The sequence below is a fragment of the Trichoderma aggressivum genome, assembly GCF_033847375.1.
Source record: "Trichoderma aggressivum f. europaeum strain CBS 100526 chromosome Unknown scaffold_052, whole genome shotgun sequence".
NCBI lineage: Eukaryota > Fungi > Ascomycota > Sordariomycetes > Hypocreales > Hypocreaceae > Trichoderma > Trichoderma aggressivum.
This window is the reverse complement of record NW_026946418.1, coordinates 213,866-231,738: the sequence shown is the minus strand read 5'-3', so window position 1 is coordinate 231,738 and position 17,873 is coordinate 213,866. Positions and strand designations below refer to the sequence as shown.

The following is a 17,873-nucleotide window of genomic DNA, read 5'->3' as shown; positions in this document are numbered from 1 at the left end:
GTTTTTTTTTTAAGTTTCCATGTTCTAGACTTTGACAATAGTTTTTTTATCTAGTATGACAGTGCGCTACGACAGCGAGTCAAGTTCTCTTCAACTTTCTGTTTTCGATTTAGTCGATTACTCTCGACCTAATACTGTAGGTCTAAGTATTATCTGCCGCTAACATGATGTTTTGGCGGTTCAGATGATTCCCAGTCTTGTAAAATAGTAGACAGGCATTTAAATAAAAGATCCGTCGTCCAGAGCATTGGAAGCCACAATCTCAGGTCAAACCATCACACGCAATGCCTTTAGACGACCCCATGCATACAAGGAGGAGAAAGAAGAGATGACTTCATCCGACGTAAGAGACCAGCTCCACTACCCTCCAACAGTCGATTGCCAAGGTTCAAACAGGGCCATATTGGAAAGGCGGCGCTTGTGCACCGGCATCCAGCACAGCCGGTTAACCAGCAGCGCTTTCAACATCTAAGCGTGGCATATAGTTGTTGGTGGAATGTATACATTTGGAGATTATCCCAACCGTGAGAATCGTATAACGCTAATATCGGCGGTCAAACTAGATCGACCGTACCCCAGAGAGTACACGGGAGCCTTACCACATTCAGTATCTTCGGTTCGCACACTGGAGGCTCTTCTGTCTATTTTAAATGTGGGCAAACATCCAAGGCAAGTGTTTGAACGTAGAAGTTGTTCAACTACTTAAACTAGGATCATGGGGCTCTCAATTTGGAGTCTTGGGCCACGAGAAAGAGGAAGAGATTAAACGCGAGAGGAGCTTGACGGACCCAAAGTTTCCACATGCACATTAAGATAAATAAAACACCAAAAATTCTTTCAACAATGTACTATTTATTCTCTTTTACAGATGAGACATCGAAATATTATATCAGCATTGCAAAGCTATTTTATTACAAAGTGCTCCGTACGTGGTGGCGCAGATAGAAGACAGTCATAGGCCTATGGACTAACATCGCATACGTGCCCCTATGGGGGACCAGATAGTCAAAGTCCCGTCATTTCCCCACACTCCGGAAGTGAATGCCGAAGAACTATTTGGATCGCAGGCTGAGAATATTTGAGCAGGTATGTGAGATTATTATTAGACTTCTGATAGGCGTCTCACTGTTCTCGCTTTACTAATTACATGTAATTCAACTAGCGGTAGCTGCCCGCTGTAGTTCGATTCCAAGTGCCGGTAGAACTAGAGAGTAGGAGGCCAATCCGGAAGTACGGCAACGGACATTTGTTTAGTACGGCATTGCGCAATGAGATTTGTACGCATATAAGCGGGCAGTTTTTTATTCTCTCGTTCTTCATCAGCAAACACCTCTGACAATGACTTGAAGGAAGCCGAACGACGGTTTCTGTATATAACACACGTTCCGCAGTACACATGTGGGCCACGAACGACTAGAAAGAGCACATAGCGAGGTCATCACCCAGAAATCACCTTCATCATGGACATGGGCAGTGGCAGTCCGTCGTCCTCTGCGCCGCTCACTCCCGCTGGCGTCGACTTTTCCAACGAGACACAGGCGTCTGACTTTTTGCAAGAGATTCTTGATGACTCAGTTTTTGGCCCAATTGGTAACAAGTATGCACGGTATTTCTGGTATGGAGTCGTGGTGGTCATTGGCATAGCGAGTATCTGCAACGTCGTGCAAAGATGCGTATTGCGGATGAGGTGGGTTTTACAATTCCCAGATATTCCCTGCTCAAATGGAGATGTCTGGCGTTGACAACACAAATAAGGCTTAGAGCAAGCGCGAGAAACCGCTCAAGGCCTGCGAAGCCTGCGAGTCCTCTAACACAATCCATTGCTACCGCATCAGCTCTCCTTCGAGAGCCGAGCTATCCCCAGATCATACCTCTAGCAGCATCGAGCTGGTTTAAAGTACCTCCGCTGGGCCATGTCTACATCATTACGTCGTATTTGGCTTTCATCTTCGCTTTGGTGTTTGTCAACAACAACAACAACAACCCCGGTGCACAACACTTCCAAGCTCTCAGTATACGTGCTGGATGGCTCGGAGCAGCCCAAGTGCCGCTGCTGGTACTAACATCAAGCAAGACGAGCATCATTGGCTTCCTCGTCAACTCGTCTGTGGAACGACTCAACGTCTACCACCGATGGGTCTCACGTGGCTCGCTGCTGCTGGCAACTTTGCACTTTAGACTGCAGAGTCATGCCTAGAGCATCTACGGCCTGATGGTGCTCGAATGGAAAACTGACGAGTGCACGCCCACAGGCATTTCTGCGTATGCTCTCTTGCTCTGGATGAATCTGACCTCGCTGGCACCATTGCGCTTCTTCAAGTATGAAATATTTGTCGTGCAGCATTTGCTCACGTATTTTGGCTTTACAATTGCGATTGTCTATCACCTAAATGGAACTTCGTCGCCTTATTCGACAAATTACATCTACATAAGCATTGCCTTGTATATGGTTGGTCAGTTGATTCGCTTTGTGAGGATGGTTATTGTCAACATTCGGCCAAGTAGAGCGGTCCTGACACCGCTCGAGGGCAGCGCAACCAAGATCCGGCTTTCTAACTCGGGAATCAAGTCATGGCAGGCAGGGTCGTATGTCCACCTATTTATTCCCCGATTCAACATTGTGCTGGGACACCCAGCTACGATATTGTCAACTCCATCGTCACATGGAGGTGATATGGTGTTTATTCTGCGTTCATTCGGCAGCTTCACCAAACGGCTTCTCAAAGCTGCCCAACTTGAAGGGCATCAAGCTATGCAACTAACGCTCATTGACGGACCGTATCCTAGCCAAGAGGCAGGTGTTGAAACGCTGTGTAATATTCATATCACAGGTGAAGAGGGCACTGCTAGCGACGAGGAGTCTGCAGGAAGTGTTCAACTACAAGAACAAGAAAAAGAACAAGATGGTGAAGTTGATGGACGGCCTGTTCTTGAAGATGACAAAGCTGAAGCCTCGAAATCGTGGAAGCGTAGGACATCAACTGCAGACGTCTCGTTCGCGGAGCTGCATATGGGACGGCCTACGTTCCGAACCATGCTTGAAAGACGAATACACCAGGCGCAAGGCGAGACGGCTGTTGCAGTTTGTGGTCCGTTGGGGCTATCGGTAGCCGTGAGGTCAGCCGTGGTGAGGATAAGTGATGATTTGGCTGTGGATAAAGGGAGCGGGCTGGATGGACTATACTTGCATGTCGAGAATTTTGACTAGTTTCGGAGGGTTCATGTTAACAACCCATCTGCCAGATCATGGCTAATCTCATTTTTCATTTTTATTGGTTGAACTATGGATAGTAAATGAACACAAACATAGTACGTGTATATACCTCGGTGGATTCTTTGTACCCTGGCATTATCCTTGCAATCCAATAAACAAATTCTTATCAGTAAACTTTATACTAAACAAACACTTATCATTCCGTACATTCTCTCACTATTAACTCTAGATTATCATCCCTATAATAATATATTGTTACTCGAGAGAGGGAAAAATCTACTGTTGATGTTAAGCTTATGTTCCTGCTGCCAGTTCGTGACATGCCATTCTCCGATCCCCCAGGCCATATCCTACGGGTACTCTCAGAATCAGGATCCAGTCTTTCTTCAGTATGCATTGTGGTAGTGGTGGTCCTTGCGATTCCAGTGTTTGTGTGGAGCGGCGGCAATGGCTTTGTTGTTTTGTATATCTCCATAAAAATCATATCACCCGCTTGTTGCGATTCGACGGCGGCAGAATTGCCTGTCGCCAACACTGGATTTCGATGACTGAGACAGGCTTGAGAGGGCCTGTTGCGACTATTAATTCTCATCCCTAGTATCTGCTTTCTTATTAGTTTGGTATCACGGGTCCATCTATTCTTTTAATATACGCAGGCTTGAGTGTATGAATATGTGTAGTAGGTAGCTTGCCCCTGGAGGCAGCGCTGCGGAGGTAATAAGCTGGTGCAAAGGCGACTTACGTATGGCGTTTTTTCGAGGGTATGGGGCCATGTGTACTGGAAGCGACCTCGAGATGTATTGTACGGAATAGTCGTTTCATTCCCAACACCTGAGTGTGTTGTATCGTTGTTAGGTGATTCCTCCGACTTCCTGTCTGTTATTTATTCAGGCATGATGAAGATACAGCGAGGTAATGACATGACAGTCTCCAGCCTGCTTGGGGGTAATGAGGGATTTAGAATGCGAACCTAGGTTCAGTGGCGCTTTGTTCACCCATGCTATGATGTTGTCAGGATCCCGGGCCCTCGCTGTTTTTGAGAGTCTTTTCGCGAAATTCATAATCGACAGAATTACCAATCTTGTTCCGACGATCGGCATATCATCCACTGGTTCCCGTAAATCATTATTGAACGCTGTCATAATTGCGGGTTCATCAGGACAGCTCTCTCCATATAAGAAAACTTTGCGTCGAAGGAAGCTAACAGATCGTCTCCGTTTCCCCGGAGCATACGCTGTTTCTGGAGGTACTCGCAATGTGGACACGACTTCCTTGCCTATTCTGTGAAAGATTTTGCAAATAACAATTTCGTATGCGCTGGTGTTATGTGACAGACTATTGTATTGGCGCGACTGAGAAACCGGGTCGTTGTTTTTGACGAATGAAAGGAAGCCTAGCTTGCCGATAGTTGATGCTATGGATATAATAAGGATGAAAACGGCCGGACTCAGCTAGCTTCTCGGCAAAAAGATTGAATATAACGGTCAAGACTTGGTATTAGATGGTGCAAATGTTTTTATAATGTTGAATTGAAGATTATGACCATGTTGGCTGTTTCTCCACTGCCTTGTATGTTTTCGATTGTGTATATGGGCGAGGAGGCGGGCTTCCTGTGTGCCGTAGCGCGGATTGCTAGATCGAGTTCCTGTGATAATCAAAGAACTACTCAGAGTGTATTCGCTGGTGAGGGAAAGGATTCGCGCTTAACAGCAAATAACCACAGGCCTAGCCGGTCGCAATGGCCAGGGCGGAGGTATAAACCCTCTTCCGTCTTTAGCCCGACCTTTAACTCGGTATCATCCAGACTAAGAAGTAATCTATAGCAATTAGCTAAAGCAAGGACTTTAACGGCTTAAATGAAGTCTTGACAACTGGGAAGTCGTTTAGAAGAGTTCCTTTACTTCACTATAAGAGCTGTTAGTTAGCCTTATAAAATCCTCATTATAAAACCGTAAAGGGTGCGTGGAGAGAATTAACCTTGAACCATGGTGCGCTATAATTGGAATTGAGGATGATTGCTGTAACTGCTGCTATACTATAACATCTATGAACATAAACAAAACCACATGCATCTTCAAAGCATAGGCTGGTACATATAGTATATAAGTAAAGTGCTGCTATAGTATTATACTGTCCGTATGTATTAAGGTATAATAGCCTTTTATTGCTTGCAGTGTTCTTCAAATAATCCGTAAGGCTTGATTCAATAGAACTATTCATTTATTTATTTTCCTGCTCAAGTTCCGGACCCTGCTTGAAGCATCGTATTATGGATCAGAGCCTAAGGGGATGGCCGCGTTCATCGTTACCGATGTTAAATAATAAAGTGTTTTTCCTACTAGCTAAGATATAGGTGGATAGTGTAGGTAGAGATAGACTAAAGTCTACTTTTAGACAATATCCACAGCTGAGAAAAAGACTTTATTTAGCTGGACCTAGATCTAAAACCATATAGAAGCCAGGCTGGTTTATGTAGAAAGCATTTAGTTGCTTATACATACAGTACTATATCGCAATTGGCGATAATAAGCATGAACATTATTTAACCCCTTAAAACCTTCAAACTATTGTAGATACTATACAGTGCCGGTAGATATTTACGTATACATCCTCTTTACATATGTTTAGGTTATATACATTACATACTGGGGACAACTAATTGTAGGAGGCATAGATCAAAAGAAGGTTAGGTCCTATTGCGTCATGCATATGGCGGTTTATGAGTAAGAAGGGCGATGGTTCAGAAAAGCTTAATTAAACGACGGAGCTACTAAAAATAAACCAGGCCAGATAAGAAACTCCACTTTCGGACGGACGGACTCATCAACTATCTTATCCCAGGGGTGTCATTTCATAACAAGGGAGGAAGAAGTTAAGATAAGGGATATGTCGTGGCGGGCGGGCAAACGGAGGCGTATCTTATAGAGGGGAGCAGAAGGTCGACAACACGGATTTTTAGGCACATATAGCAAGCGGTGTATTTTGTCCGAAGGTTCGTTAATTTACATGTAATACTATAACGTGAGGTGCTACCGTTGTTCACTACATATCACTTGCCACTCGCTCTTTTTATGGTTACTTCAAGTTACCGAGGAGAAATATCTAGGAACGCAGGACTCAATTCTCTTTAACTCTATTACGTAGATCTACAGGACTATGCCAGACTTCTATTACTCCCACAGAGCCTGTTTAATGCTTGCATTGTACTTTTAAACGATGGAATATAGTGCTTGGGAGTGCTAATAGAGCGTTGGCATGATTTTTAGTAAAACTCCCTTAGTTAAATTCTTGTAGTATACTAAGTCAAGATCTAGCCTTCTGATCTCCTCATTTAGTTCTTTGATGTGCTTCTCCGGTGGAGTTGCCGTCTCCTTAACTAGGAGTTTCTGCAACAGCATTGTGCTAGTGTTACCACCACCTAGTGCGCAGATCTTAAAGTCAACTGGGCTAGGTGATGGTGGTCTGCCGCGTTCAAAGCAGCGGGATATATGATACCGAATGCCTGAAGCCTTTATTTTAATCAAAGGTACATCAGATACGATAGTTTAATCAGTGTTTACGTTGGGGAAAGTAATAATTATTAAATCGCATGAACCTGGAATGCTGCCCCGGTGTAAAGAAGTTATGCTCGGCACACTTGTAAAGTGGGCGCGTGGACACCGGTACTGTACTGATATTGGTCTGAGTAAATGATTATATCATAATATGCTGAAATACGCATGGCTTAACAGGTCGAGGGAAAGGGCGTAATGCCACTTATGCAATTGTCACCATTTAGATGGTGACAAATCAGGCCATTAAGTTCCATTTACCTTTTTATTCATAGCACTATATGTTTGCAGCATCAGGTGTATTGCTTTAACTACTCTATTTACACCGTTCTTCGACGACTAGTCTGACGACTAGTCTGACGACTACTGTAGTTGGATGATTACGTTCGATATACTGGCCCTGACCGTTAATCAAGGGAGACATTATACTACCTTATCCTACTGGACTATCCCTTAACGGACGTAATTATGTTTGGGACCAAGCAAACCGTCCTGCAAGAGTCCTTCCAGTAACCCATAGATGATTGGTTTATATTCTCTTAAATTATTATATGCAAGTCTCTGTCTACCACGCCGGAAGACCTAGGTCCCGAGGTCCACCGCCAAGACTTGCCCATCATCGAGGATGACGCATGCAACCATTACGATGTAATCCTACCGGGCTTAAGGAACTTTCTGTCGGCTTTAGTAGGCGCCTGCGACATTGATAGTCACCTTCTACTGATAGTTTTGGTGTACTTTTCTCGGCTTAAGGCTATCCTAATAACGACCGAATGCAGTCTTCCATGCACCCCTCATTGAATTATCTTGGCTTCGCTTATCCATGCCGCACACTGCGCTGGTTACTACAGAACCAGAGACCGGCTGCGAAATATATGCTTGGACGAGGATCCTGCTCCTCCTCTGGTTAGGTTTAGTCGAGAAGACGTAATTTCCATGGAGGACCTTGACGCTCGACTACAGGGAAACTTCACAATATCCGACGGTGCTCTACTTCAGAAGCTGAAGGAGTTTAAAGGAAGCGCTAAAAGGCGGACGAGCAGCGAAGGTAAAAGAAGGAAACGCCGATTTCTTCCATATCCCAGAAGAACAGTTCGCCGGGTGAAGGGGCTGCTGATAATAGGTCGCCGAGGGATTGTATGCCAAAAGTCATGGCCCGGTCAGCACTTCGAACTGCAACCAATACAACTGTACCAGAATGGCAGGCCACAGCCAAAGTTCTTGACTCTACAGGCAAAGAGTTGAGCGCTCCGTCAACGAAACAGCGATTCGGGACTGGCGAGGCAACTATTAACGCCACAAGCTATTTCATTCAACAGGGTTGGGCTCTTCCGATCCTTGATCATGTGTATATAGTCCTACTACCAGAGTAACACCACTCCTATCCCCAAGTGGCGGTAGATTATTCATATGTATGATTGCCAATTAACGCAGGCTGAATATATGAAGTAATATGACTCATGCATGAAGATAAGGGCATAGTATAATGCAAGAGCCCTTAACGTGCATTGAGTAAGGCTGATCCTCGTTAACATCTAACCACTAGTAATAATACCTAATCTCTCGTACAAAAGGCGTGGTGTTGGGTCGTAACAGGTATTCTCTCCTATCTGTGCCCTCCCGTTCTTAGTTTTCTTAGTAGTTTTTTAGGCAGTCTTATTGCCTGAGGAAGGACCCAGAGAGCAAGATAGCTACATAACTCAATTGAACTTGTGAAACTCTAAGCATATGATATCTAACTATTCATCAAACATTCTCGAACTTCCCTTCAAAATTGTACTCCAGCCATTCATTAATAGGACCCAAGTTTTTACACACCTTTGTCTGGCGATATCCAGGGTGTATGGTTTCACTGAGGATCATGAGAGTCTCATCAAGGTTGCAGAGTATAGCTTGACGTAAGTCCGCCAAACAATGTAAAGTATGCGTCCATAGATGGTCCGTTATATCGTATTGCTCCCCAATCCTATGCGCTGTCATAAAGCTGCCTACAACCTGCCTTATACTCGACTTTGTCCACTTAGTATACAGCAAGAATTGTCATTCGAATTAGACACAGACTTACTAGGCAGTGTAGGGAATGGTATCCCGCCATCTCGTATCCGGTGAAGTTTCCTTTGCCCGGGTGTCTTAGGGAGGGTGGAAGTTTGTAGGATGCCACAACCTCGTCATCGAGAAAGCATTGGCCGCCACCCTCTACATTCAGTATTAGTCTATTATGGCTTCTTTGTAATGTGTTGTGACAGTCTTACTAGGAAAGAGGGATGCCCAGTAAGGGTCCCCTTTACTAAAGTCATAAGGATCCAAATCATCATCAAAGAACTGATAGGTCTCTATAACAGTTGATACGATCCCAAGCTGATCCTCCAGTAGTTGGACGGGCCCAACCCCGGAATAATGGGTCGATGTGGTTGATGCCAAGGGCTGGGAGAAAATTCGGGCTGATAGTCCCACAACCGCCAGTGCCAAAATAGAGTTTGATACAAGCAACCAGGTTAGAGTAGAGGTTTTGCGATGAGATCCTGGATTGACATGGATGTCCGCATTCTCGCCATCTTCGTCGTCATGTGTTAGGCGACCATACTCGTCCCCTTTCTTGCTTGTTTTGAAAGATTTGAAGTAGGTCATTGTAGATTTGAAGTAGGTCATTGTTATCCCCGGCCTTGGAGTGTGGGCGGGACGTGAACGAAAAAGAAGTTAAATAATCACGTATAGAAATGAATTTTCAGAATCTAAAGCTGGGAAAGGATGGTGCCATAGCCATCTGACCAGCCCGGTTTTCTTTTGTATTTATAATTGGACATAAAAAAGACGGGCCTCGCTTACAATATGACGAGATTTTCGCCGGAGGATTCATTAAGTATGTGACTAAATGCAGATCTCGTACGTTATCAGACACGCGGCCCCCGGTACATAAAACCACGAGTGACCAATCCATCAATGCAAACGATATAACCACCCCCCAAGGAGCAGACTGAACATGCCGCCGCCAGCCGATCATCCGGTCCAAGACTTACGTGATATGGGATGGCACGGCATGGCATAAAGGATCGACGCGGAATGCTATTGGTGATAGATACGAAACCGGCATCAAGTGTGAGTGTGTTGGCTCTGTTAACCAGTTGATTCATATTAAGGTGTCTTATCAAAGATTTTAGTGGCGTGGAGTAGCGTGGAGTAGCGTGGAGCGATGGATCGGGATATTACTATCGAGATACCGTATACTATGGGTCTTCTCCAGATATGGCCCACTAATAATTGGGGGTAGTAAGCATCTAACTGCCGGCAGTTGATTAAGCGAGGAAAATCAGAGAAATCCACAGTTGATTAAGCGAGGAAAATCAGAGAAATCCACAGTTGAGTTTTGCGAGGTAGTATTACGGTAGCACCGACTATGACTCCAAAAGTCGGTGGTGACGTGTCTTACTCAGACGAAAAGTCGGTGTTGACGTGTCTTACTCGGGCTCGGGTGGCAAGAAACGGCAAGGAGCAGCATGAAGCTAACGCTATGGCAAGTAGCGATACCTGGGAGTTCCAAGCACGAGGGCTTACACCAAAGAGAAGGAGGTGGGCCGGATCTCTGTGCGGGCCGTCCCTAGTTTTATATAACCCATCTACGACGACTCAGTCTCAACTACTTTCAACACAGGCTCTATCATCATCAACTCGCACTGCCATCCCAGTATTACTACAATCCACTATTTACAAGCACCAGCGGACACAATGCAGCTCTCTATCGCCACCCTTCTTGCTCTTGTAGCTACCGGCCTCTCTGCTCCAGCTGGACTAGAGGTCGGATCTTGCGCTCTCACCAAGGACGGCAAGGTTAATGCCCGATGCGTCGGCTTTGACCCAGCAGCCCTTGCTCGCCGTGCCGGACTAGAGGTTGGATCTTGTGCTCTTTCTAAGGAGGGCAAGGTTGATGCCCGATGCGTCGGCTTTGACCCAGCAGCCCTTGCTCGCCGTGCCGGGCTAGAGGTTGGATCTTGTGCTCTTACCAAGGATAATAAAGTTGATGCCCGATGCGTCGGCTTTGACGCGGCGGCCCTTGCTCGTCGTGCCGGGCTAGAGGTCGGATCTTGCGCTCTCCCCAAGGACGGCAAGGTTGATGCTCGATGCGTCGGCTTTGACCCAGCAGCCCTTGCTCGTCGTTCTGGGCTGGAGGTTGGAACTTGCGCTCTCACCAAAGATAACAAGATTGATGCTCGATGCGTCGGCTTTGACCCAGCAGCCCTTGCTCGCCGTGCCGGGCTAGAGGTCGGATCTTGTGCTCTTTCCAAGGAGGGCAAGGTTGATGCTCGATGCGTTGGTTTTGACCCGGCGGCCCTTGCTCGTCGTGCTGGGCTGGAGGTTGGATCTTGCGCTCTTTCCAAGGAGGGCAAGGTTAATGCCCGATGCGTCGGCTTTGACGCGGCGGCCCTTGCTCGTCGTGCTGGGCTGGAGGTTGGATCTTGCGCTCTCACCAAGGACGGCAAGATTGATGCCCGATGCGTTGGCTTTGACAAGGCTTAAGCCTAAGAAACCCAAGCTATTTTAGCATCTACAGTACGTGCTATATCAGACACTCACTAGAGGCGTTTTATTATACAAGTGCTAACGACCGACCAAAAGGCTACGAGGTATGAGACGGGAAATGGGTTTATAGCATGGTATGCTTTCAGAAGCAGCACGAGAGGGAATCACATCTTTCACTGGGATAGCGAACTCTTATCAATAGAACCCATAGCTACATGAGAAACGATTTACGTATTCAATATGTGCCACAAGTGCCGCCTGTAAATATGGAAGCCCTGCTTCTCGATTGAGGCCGTTTTGACCGTTGCCTATGAAAGCTCTTGGCAATGTGTCCGTAGAAGTCCGAAGGAGTGCAATAAGGACCCCTAATAAGTGAGTGTTACTTGCTGGGGGGAAAGAGTGGAATACTTCTATGTATCTGACCAGGGTTGCGGCCAATTAGACGGCTGCAAATCTAAGGTACATTACTGACCAGCTAAAAGTGGCCTATGGTGGAAGTCCCAGTAAGTCTGACTGGTATAAATACATGTAGCTACATCACACGTATCACAACCTAGCCGCGTTCTAGGTGGGTTAGAATTCCCACCTATTTCGGTGAGGGGCTTCCTCTTTCTTGACCTTGTGATACCGACTTGGTGGCCTTGGCAAGCTACGCAGCGTGCCCGTTTTCCTCGGCGGACGCGATTATGCTGTGAAATAGGTGTAAACTCGTCGCCGGCTTAAAATCGCTGCCGGCTTGGCCCTTGGTTGCTGTACGTCTTACAGATATTGTTGACAAGGCACTGTCGCTATTCAACCATTCATTCCAGTTAATAACAGCTGCTAGCAGTTTTAGCGTGTTTTTTTTTTACCGTTATAGGAAGTCATCTAGCGTTGAATAAAAATGGATACAGATATCGCCTAGCCTCGGAAAACTCGTTTGTGGGTCTCTCCGGATTTCGCCCACTATTTACTAGAGATGGTAATAGGCTAACTTGATATATAGAATTAAGCGAAGAAATCAAAGAGACCCACAGACGAATTTTCCGAGGCTAGACGGTACTTAGGCGGTGCCTTACTGCACCTCAAAGGGATTAGCAGAACAGCTACACGTATGTACCTAGGTAGTATTAAGCGACCCCCTTGTCGGCCTTTACCTCTTCAACCGGTGCCCGCGATACAACGCGTAAGCTTTTTTAACGGGAATTCAGAAACCTCTTCCTGTATCCCACTTGCCATTATTGCAGCTCCCAGAGCGGCCAAACCCCCAAACCGCAGTGTCCAGCCAACACTGTCTTGCGAAGAGCCTTCAAGTATCCAGAAGATGAGGCTACAACTTGCAGCAGCCGCGATTTGGGGTGCTGCGATAGCGACATTGTGTAGGCCCATTATGACACCTGGTCGGCGCTCGTAGACGTCGTCCGCTTCCCCTCCATAGACATGCCTGTCATCTTCCTCCTTTTCGCCCACCATGAGATTCTGCTGCTCATAATCCTCTATTAAGGATTCCTCTTCATCCCGCATCAGCGGCTGGGAGTACATCGTCTCTCCGCTGCGACGGCCGGTGTCATGCACAATATGTGTACTGATGAGAGCGAACGGCGCCCAAATGGTGACTGCCCAGCTGATGCCGCTGAGACTAACGAGAACATAGACGCCTCTGAGCGACGGTGTGAACGCTGTAGCAAACATGCATACAGCAAAAAGGACCTGTGACGCAATCCACATGCGTCGAAGGCTGCGGGTTAATCCGGTCAAGGTGCTTCCGATGACTTGTCCTCCACGGTTGGCATGCTTGTGAGCAGTGGAAAGAAATGCGCCGGCGACGAATGCAACCAGTGCGAAGAGCATCAGCCCGAGCGAGCCGACCTTGGCCGCCCTGGCCTGGAAACCTCGGTCAAGACGTTGTACGGCAGGTGTTTCATTCTTGTCTGTTCATTCTGTTCAGTATTGTACGCGGGCCGCTAGACTTGATGTACTCACACGTTTCGCGCAAATATGTGGTTGCGTAGAAAAGGAAAGGGAACCAGCCGATCCACGAGAAGAACTGCACTTTGAATACCTGCTGCACCTGTCGTGGTAGGCGGGGGAAGCTGGTGCGGAGGTACCATAGCTGAGCGCGCACAGTATTTCTCGTGCCTCTTGCTGCTGCGGAGAGCCCATCGTCGCCCAGCGTCGCGCTCCTCTCTCGCACGCCCAAGCACGTCAGGCCGACCGAGACGGCCAGTGTTACCGACGTAATGATACACAGGATGGCAAACTGAGAGTCGCCGCCCAGGGCCCGCAAGAGCGATATGCGCGGTAGGTCGACGAAGCCCACGGCATAGCAGAGGATATTCGATGCACTTACAACAGCACCCGCTACGGCAGTGGCAGCTGGCTGTTGCGCACGCGGGCACATGTCGACCATGAGAGCGCGAAGTCCTCCTTGCAGCGGCTGCAGAGCAATGCTAAGAGCCATGATGAAGAAGACGGACATGACTGCCGCTAGGGAATCTGCTGCTGCTTTGGCTGGCTCTTCCTTGGAACAAGCATCGGTAGGAGAACAGCCACGGGCACTAAGACGGACGACGGCGGCGGCTAACCTCTCGGTCGAGGCCAGGCCAAGCAGCGACACAACGGCAACGATGGCGCCCGACGCGATGAAGGGACGCCGCCGGCCCCAAGAGGAAAGACACTGGTCGCTACGGATTCCACAGTACGGCTGCACCGTCATTCCCGCAAGCGGGAGGGTTATCCATACCAGTGTTTGAGCGGCCTTGCTAAGGCCAAGGTCCCCGAGATGTGCCTGTTACGGCTTTCATTAGCGTAGAGACCTTCGCGGTTGAATGACAAAGAGCATTGCTACACGTACGGAGCCATTGGAGAATATAAGAGCAAAAACGCCTTGCAGTCTAGCGACTCCATTTAGTATATTTGATTTTTACTTATCTAGAGGGCGACTGCGTGTACTGACCCGCCAATTCCCGCCGATAAGAGAATGAGAAACAGAAGGCTTCTCGTGGGAGGAAAGGAGGGCTTGGAGACTTGGATTTCCGACCCGGTTCTGAAGCGGAGTTGATCGAGCTGCATAGCGTTGAATATGAACAAGACAGAAAAGAAAGAATGCCGGACGGTTATTGGGAGGGTATACTCGGATCTCCCGACCTGACTCTCAGAAGAATCCCCAGATTCCTAAGAGTCCTAAGACTAGGGGACGAGCACGGAAGCTGCGGATATAATGGAAGCATGCATGGAGCCAAGCCTGATCAGGGCTATCCAGAGACACGAGGCACACGCTGGCACGACCGTGACGTGTAACAATCAAAAGCGAAGATTATACTACTGGTACAACCTACTAACGTATATGTCGGTGAGCGCTTCCTCGCCACACCCCCCCGCCCCCACACGGCCCCCGGCTGAAGCATGATCCTGCAGAGATCACTCAGCTTACCATGTGGGGTGAACAAAACACCGCCGGTCTACCATTAGTACTATACAATTGTACTGTATGTGATGGGCCGCTGCATACCAGATTGCCGCAAGTCGGGCCCTTTTGTCAGCGTTGGTCGAAGTACCCGGTGGCCAGCAATTGACCAGTTGTCAAGCAGCGGCGACGCAGCAACCAAGAGCAATACCAAGCTGCGGCTTGCTGGGCAGCATGTGACCTTCGAAAGGCCCTTCTAACCAGCACTTCTCTAAGCAGAGGACTTGTATAATCGAGACTTCGGTATAATTCTTGCAGTTTTGCTTCTCTTGCCCTCGGCACCAGGCGTTGCTTCCACCTCTCCCTGTTGTAAAAGCGCTTGGAGATGGATTCAAACGCCACTAGTTTGGCCCCCCAATTAGCGGACCAATTCAATTTCACCCTTTTTTTTGAGCAGATTGTCCTTTCCATTCTGCCGTCTGCCATCTTCCTCTGCGCATCGGTTCCGAGGATCTTGTCCCTCGTACGGAAGCCGCTACAAGTCAGCCATGGTTGGCTGCTCAGGCTGAAACTGGTACTGTTCTCCGTTGGTGATGGTTCCAAGCCGCATTGCTAACCATTCACACCAGGGAGTCTGCAGCTTTTTTGTTGGCACTCAAATCGCCTTGCTCATATTATGGGTCTTATCCAGTGCTGTGAATGGCTCTGTGCCCGTGGTAGCCAGCGTCCTCAAGCTGGCTATATCGGCCGTGCTCCTTTACCTCTCGTATCAGGAACACTATAGATGGATTCAACCCTCGATTCTAACTAGAGGCTACCTTGGCCTGACCATCCTGCTCGAACTAGTCGAGGCGAGAACCCTCTGGAGTCGCCTTGGTCACGTTGCCATTGCTGCCGTGTTCACCGTGTCCGTTGCTGTCAAATTCGTCATTCTATTGCTCGAGGAACTGCCAAGGCCGCCATCCCCAGCCTTCAACAAAAACTACAGAGCCGAAGAGTCTACTGGTGATCTCCCCAATCGGACCCAGGGTTGGTGGCCAAGGCTGTACTCGCTCCTTAAGAAGGGCTCCCGAGGCATCCTCACCCAAGATGATCTCGGGGATATTGACGAGAAATTTGACTCGTCAACTCTCTTGGCGTCCGCTACATCAGCCTGGGCCGATTGTAGGTGCCAACCCTAGCCTTCGGCGATAGTGTGGCCTGTGCTAATATATTCACCTTCTCTGGGCGCAGCCCGTAAATCTGGAAGATACTCATTGGTATGGGCGATGTTGAGAACTTTCAAGCTTCAGTGCCTCATCATCGCGGTCCCCCGGCTCCTTTTCTCCGCATTGATGTTTGCGCAGCCCTTTCTAATCAACCGTGTCATCGATTTTGTGGGAAAGTCATCGGTGCGATACAATCAAGAAGTGGCGCGAGGCTTGATCGCGGCGACATTCCTCGTGTACGCCGGAATCGCGGTATGCCCCCAAACCCCACCGACTCTCAACCGCAGAACCCAAGCGTCTCATTAACCATCTGTCAGGTAACGAGATTCGGCTACAAGCAACTGATATTCCAACTCAACACCATGATCCGGGGTGCTCTAGTGGGCCTGATATACCAGAAGACAATGACCCTTGAGGCCAGCTCGATTGCCGAGTCGGCGCCCCTTACTCTCATGAGCACCGACATCGATGGTATTATCTCTGCTACACGAGCATTTCATGACTTGTGGCCTGGTGCGATCGAGCTCGGCGCCGGCCTATTCCTGCTTGATCGCAAGGCGGGCCACTCGAGTTTCCTGGTACTGGTACCTGGCATTCGTACGTTGCTTCTCCTGTCTAATTGCGACCCCCAACCGAGTCTGATCCTTCACCTCCAGTTTGCTGGCTAGCATCGCGGACAATCTCCCAGACCACCATTCCTGCTCAACGTGCCTGGAACGAGGCGATCCAGACGAGGGTCTCTGTCACGTCATCTATGCTCGGACAGATCAAGGGAATAAAGATGATGGGACGAAGCGATTACATGGCCCAAACTATCCAGAGTTTTCGGGGTTTCGAGTTGGACATGTCGAAGAAGCTTAGAACTATGCTCGCCTGGGCCACAAGTCTCTGTGCGGCTTCCCCGTCTCCTCCCGTGAGCGATACAAGGGCAAACTAACCGATCTATAGCGTCTGCGGTCAACCAACTCTCGCCCATCGTTGTAATCGCTGTGGCGGTCTTTTGGGCCAAGGGGTCGTCAGACTTCAGAGCAAGCGACATATTCACAACTCTTTCTATCGTCATCCTTGTGTCGCAGCCGATTTCCAATCTCGTCGAGTCATATCCTGTTTGTATCTCAGGTCTGGCCTGCTGGGGCCGGATTCAGAGCTTTCTTCTCCTCAGAGAGAAGGCTGATCACAGAGACTTCTTTCGGACGCTTGGGACCCGATTGCCGTCTCCGAATGACATATACATGCGCTCGAGCGAGCCAGGCATCGAGCTACAGGCATTGCCATGCCTTGCCCGCGAAGCTCCGTCACCCGTCGTCGACATCCGCCAGGCCACCTTTGCCACAAACGATCAGCAGACCGACAAGACCGAGCTCCTCCGTGACATCAACTTCCGGCTCCCAGCTGGCTCCATCTCAATGGTCGTAGGCCCTGTCGGTTGCGGCAAGTCTTCGTTGCTCAAAGGCATACTCGGCGAGCTGCACATGACCAGCGGCGCAGTCCACTTGGCCACATCGTCAATATCGTACTGCGACCAGACACCCTGGCTTCAGAACGTTTCTCTCCGAGATAACATTGTAGGCCCATTTCGGTTCGATAAAGAGTGGTATGCGCAAGTTATCACAGCTTGCGCCCTTGATCGAGATTTCGCCTCGTTGCCATGCGGAGACAAAACCCTCGTTGGAAGCGAGGGGTTAGCGCTCAGCGGTGGACAGAGACGGAGAGTGGTATGCCTCAGGATGATTCTTTCCGGTCTAAGAGCTCGGGGCTAACAGTCACAACGCGCAGGGACTTGCAAGGGCTGTTTATTCACGACGCGGGCTTGTCCTCCTCGATGATGTTCTCAGCGGCCTCGACGGCACGACGGCAGCCACTGTCTTCAGGTCTCTACTGGGCGATGATGGTTTGCTTCGCCGCCGAGATGTGACTGTCCTTTTCGCCACGCATTCCAGTACGTACTCTTCATGCTGGGGGGGGGGGGGGGGGGGGGGGGGGGCGGGGGGGGGGGGGGG

The 17,873-nt window shown here is 48.7% G+C and overlaps 5 protein-coding genes across 5 annotated transcripts in view; 3 read left to right on the top strand and 2 right to left on the bottom strand.

Annotated features, from left to right (window-relative positions):
* Positions 1 to 1,460: 1,460 nt before the first annotated feature.
* Positions 1,461 to 3,208, top strand: Triagg1_9406 (uncharacterized protein; the record flags this gene model as incomplete). Its single annotated transcript, XM_062904360.1, has 3 exons — positions 1,461 to 1,687; positions 1,762 to 2,137; positions 2,198 to 3,208. 3 exons carry the CDS (start codon positions 1,461 to 1,463, stop codon positions 3,206 to 3,208), a joined length of 1,614 nt encoding a protein of 537 aa, XP_062751700.1.
* A 5,430-nt stretch (positions 3,209 to 8,638) lies between these two features.
* On the bottom strand, positions 8,639 to 9,393 carry Triagg1_9405 (uncharacterized protein; the record flags this gene model as incomplete). The annotated part of the gene is made up of 3 exons (XM_062904359.1): positions 8,639 to 8,731; positions 8,831 to 8,961; positions 9,018 to 9,393. The coding sequence occupies 3 exons, from the start codon at positions 9,391 to 9,393 to the stop codon at positions 8,639 to 8,641; spliced, it is 600 nt and encodes a 199-aa protein (XP_062751699.1).
* A 1,095-nt stretch (positions 9,394 to 10,488) lies between these two features.
* On the top strand, positions 10,489 to 11,277 carry Triagg1_9404 (uncharacterized protein; the record flags this gene model as incomplete). Its single annotated transcript, XM_062904358.1, has 1 exon — positions 10,489 to 11,277. One exon carries the CDS (start codon positions 10,489 to 10,491, stop codon positions 11,275 to 11,277), a length of 789 nt encoding a protein of 262 aa, XP_062751698.1.
* Positions 11,278 to 12,420: 1,143 nt separating this feature from the next.
* On the bottom strand, positions 12,421 to 14,331 carry Triagg1_9403 (uncharacterized protein; the record flags this gene model as incomplete). Its single annotated transcript, XM_062904357.1, has 4 exons — positions 12,421 to 13,190; positions 13,243 to 14,047; positions 14,114 to 14,153; positions 14,216 to 14,331. 4 exons carry the CDS (start codon positions 14,329 to 14,331, stop codon positions 12,421 to 12,423), a joined length of 1,731 nt encoding a protein of 576 aa, XP_062751697.1.
* A 719-nt stretch (positions 14,332 to 15,050) lies between these two features.
* Triagg1_9402 (uncharacterized protein) overlaps positions 15,051 to 17,873 on the top strand; it is a gene marked incomplete at both ends in the record, with an annotated part of 5,222 nt that continues 2,399 nt past the window's right edge. The window contains 7 exons of the mRNA XM_062904356.1: positions 15,051 to 15,239; positions 15,295 to 15,829; positions 15,899 to 16,125; positions 16,191 to 16,470; positions 16,530 to 16,763; positions 16,822 to 17,588; positions 17,650 to 17,812. Of these exons, the coding sequence (XP_062751696.1) occupies positions 15,051 to 15,239; positions 15,295 to 15,829; positions 15,899 to 16,125; positions 16,191 to 16,470; positions 16,530 to 16,763; positions 16,822 to 17,588; positions 17,650 to 17,812 (2,395 nt within the window). The remainder of the gene's footprint in view (positions 15,240 to 15,294; positions 15,830 to 15,898; positions 16,126 to 16,190; positions 16,471 to 16,529; positions 16,764 to 16,821; positions 17,589 to 17,649; positions 17,813 to 17,873) is intronic.